The sequence below is a fragment of the Trichechus manatus genome, unplaced genomic scaffold, assembly GCF_000243295.1.
Source record: "Trichechus manatus latirostris isolate Lorelei unplaced genomic scaffold, TriManLat1.0 scaffold00006, whole genome shotgun sequence".
Lineage (NCBI taxonomy): Eukaryota > Metazoa > Chordata > Mammalia > Sirenia > Trichechidae > Trichechus > Trichechus manatus.
In genome coordinates this window covers 6194338-6207390 of record NW_004443942.1, presented here as the reverse complement: position 1 = coordinate 6207390, position 13053 = coordinate 6194338, and the positions used below count along the sequence as shown (strand labels likewise).

Here is a 13053-nt window from a genome sequence, read left to right as displayed (position 1 = left end):
GAAGCCAGTATAACCCTGTTACCAAAACCAGGTAAAGACACCACAAAAAAAGAAAATTACAGACAATATCCCTCATGAACATTGACCAAAAAATCCTGAACAAAATTCTAGCCAATAGAATTCAACAATATTTCAAAAAAATAATTCACCATGATCAAGTGGGATTTATACCAGCCATGCAGGGATGCTTCAACATTAGAAAAACAATCAATATAATCCATCACATGAATGAAACAAAAGACAAGAACCACATGATCTTATCAATCGATGCATAAAAGGCATTTGACAAAGTCCAACACCCATACACAATGAAAAAACTCTTAGCAAAATAGGAATACAAGGGAAATTGCTCAACATAATTAAGGGCATTTATACAAAGCCAACAGCCAACTTCATCCTAAATGGAGAGACTTTGAAAGCATTCCCCTTGAGAACGGGAACCAGACAAGGATGCCCTTTATCACCACTCTTATTCAACATTGTGCTGGAGGTCCTGGCCAGAGCAAATAGGATAGAAAAAGAAATAAAGCGTATCCAACTGGTAGGGAAGAAGTAAAAGTATCTCTATTAGCAGATGATATGCACAAACACCAGAAGAGAAACTAGATACCTGGGAGCTCCTAAAAATCAAACACTTACCCTATGACAAATCCAATCATCGTCTAATCTCTAAAATCTACAAGATAATGCAATACCTCAACAACAAAAAGACAAATAACCCAATTAAAAATTGGGCAAAGGATATGAATAGGCACTTTGCCAAAGAAGACATTCAGGCGGCTAACTGACACATGAGGAAATGCCCACAATCATTAGCCATTAGAGAAATGTAAATCAAAACTAAAATGAGATACCATCTCACCCTAACAGGGCTACTATTAATCTAAAAAACACAAAATAATAAATGTTGGAGAGGTTGTGGAGAGACTGGAACACTTATACACTGCTGTTGGGGATGTAAAATGGTACAACCACTTTGGAAATTGACTTGGCGCTTCCTTAAAAAGCTAGAAATAGAAGTAGCATACGATCCAGCAATCCCACTCCTTGGAATATATCCTAGAGAAATAAGAGCCATCACGCAAATAGATATATGCACGCCCTTTTCATTGCAGCACCATTCACAATAGCAAAAGATGGAAACAACCTAGGTGCCCATCAACAGACAAATGGATAAACAAATTATGATATCTTCACACAATGGAATACTATGCAATGATAAAGAACAACGATGAATCTGTGAAACATCTTATAATATAGAGGAATCAGTAAGGCATTATGCTGAGTGAATTTAGTCAGTCACAAAAGGACAAGTATTGTATAAGACCACTATTATAAGAACTCAAGAAAAGGTTTAAACACAGAAGAAAACATTGTTTGATGGTTATGAGGGTGGGGAGGGGTATTCACTAGCTAGATAGTAGACAAGAGTTAGGTGAAGGGAAGGACAACATACACTACAAGGGAAGTCAGCACAACTGGACTAAACCAAAGCTAAGAAGTTTCCTGAATATAACCAAACACTTTGAGGGACAGAGTGACACAGACCGGGGTCTGAGGACCATGGTTTCAGGGGACATCTAGGTCAACTGGCATAACAAAGTTTATTAAGAAAAGGTTCTGCATCCCACTGTGGTGAGTGGTGTCTGGGGTCTTAAAAGCTAGCAAGCAGCCATCTAAGATACATCAATTGGTCCCAACCCACCTGGAGTAACGGAGAATGAAGAACACCAAAGTCACAAGGAAAGCATTAGCCCAAGAGACAGAAAGGGCCACATAAACTAGAGACTTCATCAGCCTGAAACCAGAAGATCTAGATGGTTCCTGGCTACCACCAATAACCGCCCTGACAGGGAACACAACAGAGAGTCCCTGATGGAGCAGGAGAAAAGTGGGGTGCACAACTCAAATTCTATTAAAAAGGCCAGACTTAATGGTTTGATTGAGACTGGAGGGACCCTGGAAGACATGGCCCCTGGACTCTCTGTTAGCCCAAAACTGAAACCATTCCCTTGGTCAACTCTTCAGATGAAGACTAGACTGGACTATGGGACATAAAATAATACTCATGAAGAGTGTGCTTCTTAGCTCGAGTAAATACATGAGACTAAATGGGCAGGTCCTGTCCAGAGGCGAGATGAGAAGGCAGAGAGGGTCAGGAGCTGGTTAAATGGACACAGGAAATCCGGGGTGGAAAAGAGGAGTGTGCTGTCACAGTATCGGTAGCGCAACTAGGGTCACATAACAATGCCTGTATAAATTTTTGTATGAGAGCCTAACTTGAATTGTAAACTTTCACTTAAAGCACAACAATAAAAAAATAAAATACTACCCATTAAAGCACGTGGAAGAGACAGCAAATTGTCCCCCAAATCCATTTTCCCCTTTATTATTCTAGAAAATAAATTCTTCCCCCAAGTTTCAGCTGGTGTCTTAATTTCCTAGTGTTTCTGTAACAGAAATAACGAAAGTGGATGGCTTTAAAGAACTGAATATTTCTTGTCTCACAGTTCAGGAGGCTTATTGCTGATGTGTGCCACTGAGGTGTTTTTGACTCATAGCAACCCCATGTGACAGAGTAGAACTTCTCTATAGGGTTTTCTTGGCTGCAATTGTTAAGAAAGCAGATTGGCAGGTCCTTCTCTAATGGAGCCCCTGGGTGGGTTTGAACAGTCAACTTTTCAGTTAGCAGCCGAGTGCTTAACCATTTGCACCATCAGGACTCCTAGTAGCCTGAATTCAGGGCGTGGCTCTAAGAGGAAGTCCTTCATGGTGTATTTTAGCTTCTGTTGTTGTTAGTTGTTAGGTGCCATGGAGTCAGTTCCAATTCATAGAGACCCTATGTACAACAGAATGAAACACTGCCTGGTCCTGCGCCATCCTCATGATCCTCATGATCCTTATGATTGTTGCTATGCTTGAGCCCATTGTTGCAGACACTGTGTCAATCCATCTCGCTGAGGGTCTTCCTCTTTTTCGCTGATCTTCTACTTTACCAAGCGTGATATCCTTCCCAGGGACTGGTCCCTCCTTATAACATGTCCAAACTATGTGAAATGAAGTCTCGCCATCCTTGCTTCTCAGGGGCATTCTGGCTGCGCTTCTTACAAGACAGGCTTGTTCGTTCTTCTGGTAGTCCGTGGAATATTCAATACTCTTTGCCAACACCATAATTCAAAGGTGTCAATTCTTCTTCCATCTTCCTTACTCATTGTCCAGCTTTCACATGCATATAGGGCAATTGAAAACACCGTGGCATGACCTTAAAGTGACGTTTTTGCTTTTTAACACTATAAAGAGATCTTTCGCAGCAGATTTGCCCAATGCAATGTGTCATTTGATTTCTTGACCGCTGCTTCCATGGGCGTTGACTGTGGATCCAAGTAAAATGAAATCCTTGACAACTTCAAAATTCTCTCCATTTATCATGATGTTGCTTATTGGTCCAGTTGTGAGGATTTTTGTTTTCTTTATGTTGAAGTGTAATCCATACTGAAAGCTGTAGTCTTCGATCTTCATCAGTAGGTGCTTCAAGTCCTCTTTGTTTTCAGCAAGAAAGGTTGTGTCATCTGCATAACTCAGGTTGTTAATGAGTCTTCCTCCAATCCTGATGCCCTATTCTTCTTCAGATAGTCCAGCTTCTAGAATTATTTGCTCAGCATACAGAGTGAATAAGTATGGTGAAAGGATACAACCCTGACCCACACCCTTCTGACTTGAAACCACACACTATCTGCTTGTTCTGTTCGAATGACTATCTCTTGATCTATGTACAGATTCCTCATGAGCACAACTAAGTGTTCTGGAATTCCCATTCTTTGCAACGTTATCCATAATTTGTTATGATCCTCATAGTTCACAGGTAAACATCTTTGTAGTATTCTCTGCTTTCAGCCAGGATCCATCTGACATCAGCAATGATATCCATCGTTCAACATCCTCTTCTAAATCTGGCTTGAATTTCTGGCAGTTCCCTGTCGATATACTGCTGCAACCGTTTTTTAATGATCTTCAGCAAAATTTTACTTGCATGTGATATTAATGATACTGTTAGATAATTTCAGCATTCTGTTGGATCACCTTTCTTTGGAATAGGCATAAATATGGACCTCTTCCAGCTGGTTGGCCAGGTAGCTGTTTTCCAAATTTCTTGGCATTGCATCCATTTGTTGAAATATCTCAACTGGTATTTCCTCAGTTCCTGGAGCCTTGTTTTTCACCAGTCTTCAGTGCAGCTTGAACTCCTTCCTTCAGTACCATCGGTTCTTGATTATATACTACCTCCTGAAATGACTGAACACTGACCAATTCCTTTTGGTACAGTGACTCTGTGTATTCTTTCCGTCCTCTTTTGGTGTTTCCTGCCTCATTCAATTTTTCGCTCATAGAATCCTGCAATATTTCATCTCAGGCTTAAATTTTTTCTTCATTTCTTTCAGGTTGAGAAATGCCAAGCTAATTCTTCCATTTTGTTTTCTATCTCCAGGTCTTTCCACATTTCATTATAATACTTTGCCTTCTTGAGCCACCCTTTGAAATCTCCTGTTCAGCTCTTTCACTTCATCATTTCTTCCATTTGCTTTAGCTACTCAACATTCAAGAGCAAGTTTCAGAGTCTCCTCTGACATCCATTTTGGTCTTTTCTTTCTTTCATTTCTTTTTAACAACCTTTTGCTTTCTTGATCCCCCAACTCAACTGGTCTTTGGTCATTAGTGTTCAATACATCAATCTATTCTTGAGACCGTCTCTAAATTCAGGTGGGATATACTCAAGGTCATACTTTGGCTCTCGTGAACTTGTTTGCATTTTCTTCAGCTTCCACTTGAACTTGAATATGAGCAATTGACTGTCTGTTCCACAGTCAGCCCCTGGCCTTGTTCTGACTCCTGATATTGAGCTTCTTATAATCTCCTTCCACAGATGTAGTTGATTTGATTCCTGCGTATTCCAACAGGCCAGGTCCATGTGTATAGTCACCATTTACTTTGTTTAAAAAAGGTATTTCCAATGAATAGGTTGTAGATCTTGCAAAATTCTATCATGCGATCTCCAGCATTGTTTCTATCTCCAAGGCCATATTTTCCAACTACTGACCTTCTTTGTTTCCTACTTTTGCATTCCAATCTCCAATAGTTATCAATGCATCTGGATTGCATGTTTGATCAATTTCAGACTGCAGAAGTTGGTAAAACTCTTCAATTTCTTCATCTCTGGCCTTAGCCATTGTGCATAAATCTGAATAATAATCATATTAACTGATCTTCCTTATAGGTGTATGGATATTATCCTATCACTGACAGCCTTGTACTTCAGGATAGATCTTGACATGTTCTTTTTGACAATGAATGCAATGCTGTTCTTCAATTCGTTTTCATGGCATAGTAGACCATATGATTCTCCAATTCAAAATGGCCACTACTAGTTCATTTCAGCTCACTAATGCCTAGGATATCAATCATTATGCATTCCATTTCATTTTTGATGACTTCAAATTTTCCTAGATTCATACTTCGTACATTCCATGTTCCAATTATTAATGGATGTTTACAGCTCTTTATTCTCATTTTAAGTCATGCCATATCAACAAATGAAGGTTCTAAAAGCTTTACTCCAACGATGTCATTAAGGTGAACTCTACTTTGAGGAGACAGCTCTTCTGTAGTCATATTTTGAGTGCCTTCTAACCTGAGGGGCTAATCTTTCAGCACTATATCAGACAATGTTCCACTGATATCCATAAGGTTTTCACTTGCCAATCTTCTTTGGAAGTAGATTGCCAGGTCCTTCTTCCTAGTCTGTCTTTGTCTGGAGGCTCCACTGAAACCTGTCCACCATGGGTGATCCTGCTGGTATTTGAAATCCCAGTGGTATAGCTTCCAGCATCACAGCAACACACAAGCCACCACAGTATGACAAACTGACAGACCCGTTATCCTGTTGCCATTGAATCGATTCCAACTCATAGTGACCCTATAGTTCAGAGTAGAACTGCCCTATAGAGTTTCCAAGGAGTGCCTGGTGGATTCAAACCTTCTGGTTAGCAGTCATAGCTCTTAAACACTACACCACCAGGGTTTCCAACTGACAGACAAGTGGTGGTTATTTAACTTAGTATATATATAATATCATTTCATCATGTAATGAATATAAAAATTATTGAAACGTTTATTTTTTCTCATATGAATTCTTCAATATCCAGTGTGTATTTTACATTTACAGCACATCTCAATTCGGACTAGAGACATTTCAAGTGCTTAACAGACACATGTGACTAATGGCTACATATTGGACAGCACAGTCCTTGAAAATGGCACATAAACAAGATAGAAGGAACCTGGATCCCTGGATGACCTTGTGGAGCAAAGCTGCCCACCATCTTGGACATCACATTTACCTCTTGTTTGAAACACTGTATATTGGGGTCTCTTTGTCACATGAGCTTAGCCTATACTCTGACTATTATAACATGGCAAGAGTTTTTTTCCCCCCATAGAAATTGATATTGATCTACCTTCTGACATTCTGTATATCAAGTAAATGGATAGTGTGGTAGTGAAAGGTCTTAAAATATCAGCCTTTTTGTGAACGTATTAGCAATTATAGCCAGTTGTTCTATCTGAAAGAGTTAGCTGCAATGCAATGACAACCTATGTGTATTTAGTTTTATTTTGCTTGTTCTTTATTCAATTTCTTTTTTTAGTTTTTACAATGCAATACAGGGGTGTGACATGATTGCCAAAATGTATACAGAGAAGTAATCAAGTTTCTAATTTGATGTGTTTTTATTTTTTGGATGCTTTGATTCTTTCATTTTGTGACACTCAAAGCAATTAACAATCTCCAAATTATTAAACATTTAGATATGTATGCATCTTTTAATTTTTATGATCAATTTGAACTAAATACTTAAGAAGAGGGAAAGGTTAAAAAATAAAAATACATAATAAAAAGAGCTCAAAAAGATGCAACAAAAAAAAGTGAGGGAATGGTTTACAACTAATTACAATATCATCAGCAACATTTAATTTAAAACATTGTTTACAAGAAATAGTTCATTTAAAAAATTCACCGAGCTTAAATATCTAAGATCCTCTATATGCACATTTCAAACAAACATTTCACATGCAAAAATAAAGCAACAGTGAAAAAACATAAACAAAATATAACTTAAACCCAAAACCAGCTATTAAAAGTGCCAAAATGTAATCAACAAAACAATTACGATTCTCTTTTATTAGCACAGAACAACTTAATATATTTTGTGTTTTACTTAATAATTTATTTCCATTCTACTCATGCATATAACTCAGGATCAGCATAATAATGAATCCAGGTAAGGACTTTTTATATATGATATTCATTACATATCTGATGAATAAATTAAAGTATATGTTGTCATTTTCCCTAGTACGTCATGGGTTCCTTAATAAAAAAATTTTTTATAATCATCATAAAACTAAATAAAGCAAGTCAAATTACTTTTTTGTTTCTCTCTCTCCAATTTGTTTCTGTTCCCCCACCAACAAAAGGGATTGGCTGAAGACTGACAAGGTTCTGCATGTTTGTAAATTAACTGGCTTAAGCGGAAATGCAATACTGAAGTCTATAAAAAGAAAAAGCCAAAGTAAATAAGGACCCATCACTTTATTGCTTTGTGTCCTGAAATATGTCACTTATTATCTTGATTTGTTGTTGCTGTTTTCCTTCCGTGAAGACTCACCATCCAGAAGGCTGAGCATCGCTGAGCGAATTCATTCTACTCCCAACTCATTTTGGTGAGTCAGTATAGAAGACTGGTTAAGAGCACTGATTTAGGAGTCAGACAGAACTGAGACTGTATCTGGACTCAAATAATTACTAGCTGTGTGACCATGGGCAAGTTACTAAACCTCTCTGAGACTTAGTCTTCTCATCTATAAAATGAGAATAATAACAACCTGCCTCAAAGTACTATAAAAAGTAAGTAAGATGAGTAGGAAATAACACAATGTCTCATCCAGTGTTTCCCTGCTAAATATTTCCTGAATAATCCAAAATAATCATCTCTATATATTTACCCATATATAATCATGTTGTTGCTGTTATTAAGTGCTGTCGAGTCACTTCTGACTTATACCAACCCTACAGGACAGAGTAGAACTGCCCCATAGAGTTTCCAAGGAGTGGCTGGTGGATTTGAATTGCTGACCTTTTCGTTAGCAGGTCCAAGGGCTCCTTAATCATATATATATGTATTTGCAGCTACTGTGTTGCAGTTTGCAGTTTTTTTTTTTTTTGACATGAATTATCTCTAATTCTCACAGCAGTGCTACATATAAATAAATACATAAAAGTGCATTACGATTCATTTTACAGATGGAGAAATTATGGCTGAGAGAGAAGTGGCTTGCCTGACGTCACACAGTGAATATGTGACCGGCAGGAATTGAAACCTACCAAACACCACCGAAGCCTGTGCTCTTTGCACCGGGCTGAGCTGAGTACTCCTGCGGGCAGTGTGTGTCCCAGAGTGAGACAAAGAAAGCAAGCAAAGCAGCTTTGGAGGTCTCCAACCCTCCCAGTTTAGAATGAATCCCCAATTATGCCTGAAGTTGGACAGCTATTGAAATCTCGACTAAAAGGTCTTTTCCCATCAAGTTCCTTGAAATTTCCCTTTAAAGAGCATCTAGGAAAAGCCACTCTCATTAGCCAGGGTCTGACTATTTCCCTAATAAACAGACCTTTGGTTGGACAAAAGAGCCTCGTTTATTTTCAATCAAGGCTGGAGCATTTCAACTGATTTTCTTCTGTTTGGCTTGAAATTGTGATCTGGGAAAGGCTGGTCCTGCAAATTGTCCTCCTATAAGGGAAGCCCCTTGAGGATCCTCAACTTGTTATTTTTTAATCACTGTAATCTCCTTTTCAAAGGAGGCCACAGTCAGAAACAGAGCAGGCCTTTCAGAGCTTTCTAAAGCACAATTATTGCAGGGGGTGGGGTAGTGGAGGGAGTGAAAGAAGAAAGAAGTGAGGGGAGAAAGGAGGAAGTCAGTATAGTGCTAACAACTTGGAAAAGGCTGAATAATAATCTGTATCGGACTTAGGCAAGCCCTGGTGGTGCAGTGGTTAAAGAGCTTGGCTGCTAACCAAAAGGTTGGGGTTTGAACCCACTAGCCACTCTGCGGGAGAAAGTTGTGACAGTCTTGGAAACCCTATGGGGCAGTTCTATTCTGTCCTATAGGGTCGTCCTGTAGGATCACTATGAGTTGGAATTCACTCTATGGCAGTGGGTTTTTTTCTGGTATTGGACCTAGGCTGTGGGGAGGAAACCTCATGTTTCAGTATTCTTATTTAAATGGTGACCATTTGGAATTGGCTGGAGGGCATCTGGTTTGGTTTTGGTTTGGTTATTCCAGTCTAGAATACCTAAGGAATACACTAGGGTGGTGGGAACAGAGAGCAAAAGCTGTTTGAGGATGAACTGGAATAACGGGAACAAGTCTGGCATCAGCAAAAAATTTGAGATGGGAAAACATGCCATTGATTCCAAGGCTCGTGTGGGGTCCTAATTCAGGAAAAAATAAAAAAGCAAATAGAACACTGGGGAATTTTATCTTCTGCAGCCCTGAGTCTACACCAAGCAGAACGCATTAGATTTACTTTTAACATAATTAGTCCAAGAAAGTATAAAAGAAAGTCAACAGAAAATACAACAAACTAGGCCAGTGCCCTTTCTTCCTAACTTTGGAGGAATCAGGTTTGCTGACTGCAAAGTATTTACAAGGAAGGCCTTAGCATGGTTCCTGCAATATCCTCCGGTAAGATCACTTAGCTATGAGGAAGCAGAAAAGATACTTCGCTGACCCATGGCTTGAGTATGGGTGCCACAGGCCAAGAAAAGCCATAGTTTAGACTGGAGTAGAGTATCGGGTGAAAGCCTGGTGCCTTCTCCTCCAGTCAGAGCTCCCCACCTACTGGCCACGAACACTCAGGTAGTCACGGAACCTCTCTGGCTATTGTGTAAGCTGGATGCTGCCTACCTCCCATCTCTCAGCGCTGGGGCCACAGCCTGCCAGTGCTCTCCCAAACACGCAGGATTAGTGTGAGAGGAGATGCCTTGTAAGACACTTGACCTGGGCTCCAGACTAACCTATACATACATGTATACCCGTTGTCATCGAATCGAATCCTACTTATAGCGACAAAAACCCTGCCAGGTTTAAATTAGGAACTGTCTTAGGCTAGGCTCCTAGTACGGAGAAATCTTTCATTCATTCTATTAATTCAGAACAACTGGTAGATTGGACTGGAGGAGTGCTAAAGAAACCTACTTTTAAACACACACACACACACACACACACACACACCAAATACAAACAATAAAACAAATTTGACAGGTCTGAACCCTCCATTATTAAACCAATAGGCTTGCTGTCCAACTCTCACCTACATGCATTTGGGGACCTGTTGGAGCTCAGGCACATGCACCTCTGCAAACTCATTTACTCCTTACAACTACCCAGAGAAGTTGGATATACTATTTTAACAGCTGGGAAATAAGCTCAGAGAAGTTAAACAACTTGCACAAGGTCACACAGTTACTAAACCCCAAGTCCGCCTGACTCCAGAGCCACCTGTTTGCCCACCACGTGGAGCTGGGACAATCTCCCAAGCGTACTCAGCGCCTCCGTTTTGGGGAGTAATGAAGAGGCCAACCCAATGAAGTTAAGCCCGCTTCCCTCGAGTCCAGGGGAACACTCTACCAAGTGGCTGCAGCCGGACCTTGCCTCGGCTTGCTCCAGCAGCGGGGACAACCCGCCCACGCTCTCACGCGCTGGGCGGATTTGTTCTCCGCCCAACGTATTCCGGGAGTACTGAGGTGGCCGCTGACCAGCGTGCAGGGGCACAGGGGCACCTCGCCCAGTGCTGAGCTCACCGTCTTGTCGAGAGAGCGCCCGGCTCTGGGTAGCTACAAGTGGAGAAAGTTGGGGACACGAACCCGAAAAAACAGGAGAGGAGTGGTTCCGGGTTCTGGATGCTCGCGTGACCCGGGCGCCTGCGAACACTGCGCTAAACTTTCTACCATTTGCTCTCACAGTGTCCTCCCGCGCCGCTGTAGGACCCGGGAAGGCGAGGATGGAAGGGCGGCGGCTGTGAGCCCATTTGCCCCGGATACCCCAAAGACGCGGAAGCGGCCCGCTCTTCCCAGCTTGGCGTCAGAACCTACTTAGGAAGGGGACAGGGTTCAGGCACGTGAGGACAGGCAGGCTTTCTTCTCTCCCCAGTGTCCCGTCTCCCACCTGGAAAGCGGCGGCTGCTGCCCAGAAGAAAAATGTCTGGGAAAATGACAGGCTGAGGGAAGGCGGCGGGCAGTGGCGGTGGAATGAGGGGTCTTCCGGTCGGTGAGGGTCGGTTTGCCCCCATCCTGCCTAGGAGGGGCTCACCTGCTCTGACACCCCCTCCCTGAGCTCTCTAAACCCAGCGCTCAGCTGAGCACCACAGTCGCAACATCCCCGGGGCGCGGAGCCTCAGGACTCTGGGAGCTAGGGTATCCTGGCCTCCAGGGAGCAGGCCTGGGAAAATTTGGGCTTCCTCTCTTCACTTCATCATGTTCCCGTCTCCGCTCGGAGCCTGTCCAGAGCTTTCTGGGGCCCCCGGTCCCACTGGAAGCCGGTCTTGGAAATCCAGGATCCTCTCCCTCGCCTGGGACAATGAGAGAATAATTTGGAGGTGCTTTCAAGGGACCCTTCCGAGGAGCTTCAGGCTCTTCTTCCTCCCCACCCCCTGTCTCAGGACCGATTAGGGAGAAGCCGAGGTTCTTTCTCCTGAAGGGACCTGTACGGGGAAGCCGGAGTGACGGTCCCCCTTGGGGGCCGGTCTGCGGGAAGCCGGTACCCTCTGCTTCAGAGATGGGACTGGTGAATGCCGGAGTCTCTACCTTGCCTGGGACCCGACTGGGAGAAGACCGACTGTTCTACACTCCAGAGACCGGTCTGGAGGAAGGCTGGTCTGCTACCCTCGCAGAGCCGGCCGCGGGAGAAGTCGAGTTCTCTCCCTCTCAGGCCGGCGAGACGCGTCGTTCCCTCTAAAGCTCACGCCTGGGCACTGCGCGCCGGAGATCAGCGCTGCCTCGCCTGACTGAGGTCCCCGCGATGGCCTGGGACGCTGGCTCGGGATCTGCGTCAAGCTCGTGGCTAGAAGGGCTGAGGGCAGTCAGGACATAGGGCCCTTGCCCGGCTGCGCCCGCACCGTCCGCCCGGGGACGGCGCGCCGTCATCCGGAAACGCGCGGTCAGCGCTCTCCGGGGGCCAGGTCCCGCGCCCCCAATGCTACGCCTAGCCACTTACCGCGGTAGCTGGTTCCTGGCTTGTAGAAGTCAGGGTCACCCTCCACGCGGAGGCTGAACTCGGTGTATCCCTCGCGTCGCGTGCCTTGGGCGCGCAGAATGCGGCTGCAGTAGCCCTCCGACTTGGGCACTTTGTCCAGGGTCTCGTCAGAGAAGGCCAGCGCCACGGCCAGGGGCAGCGCCAGGGCCAGCAGCGCCGGACTCCGGCTCAGCCTCAGCGGCTCCGGGGGCAGCCTCATCCTCGCGGGCCCCCAACTTTGTTCCGCCGTCGCTGGCCCTCGCCACGCGACTCCTGCCCGAAGGGGTCCCCGCAGAGGCTAGACCTGGCGCAGCTCGGGCGGAGAGCAGGAGCTTGGAGCCGGCGCTGGGGACTCGGAAACCGTGCCCGCCTCGGCTTCGCTGCTGCGAGCAGCGCTGCGTTGAGCTGAACCGAAGGAACCGAGCAGCGCGAGGAAGGGAGGGCGGCGGCGCAGGAGGAGGAGGAGGAGGGAGGGCTGGTTTTTGCCCAGATCGCCTAGCGCAGCGCAGTTTTGTTTCCGAGCTGGCGATAGCGGCCGTGTTTATTTTGCGACGCTGGATTCCCAGGGTCTGGCTACGAAATCGTAGGGCACAAGGACATTGCTGGCTCTGTCCCACCACTAAAGAGTCGGCTACTCCAAACCTAGCTAAGCTAACGGCACAGTCTGGACACTGTGGAGAAGGGGGCTCGAAGGAGGGAAAGACTGAGAAC

General features: G+C 44.1%; 1 protein-coding gene across 1 annotated transcript in view; it reads right to left on the bottom strand.

The window, feature by feature from the left end:
• SPON1 (spondin 1) overlaps window positions 1–12825 on the bottom strand; it is a 336829-nt gene extending 324004 nt beyond the window's left edge. Inside the window, exon 1 of the mRNA XM_004369665.1 lies at window positions 12325–12825. Coding sequence (XP_004369722.1) covers window positions 12325–12562 — 238 coding nt within the window. The 5' untranslated portion in view covers window positions 12563–12825. The remainder of the gene's footprint in view (window positions 1–12324) is intronic.
• Window positions 12826–13053: the final 228 nt, after the last annotated feature.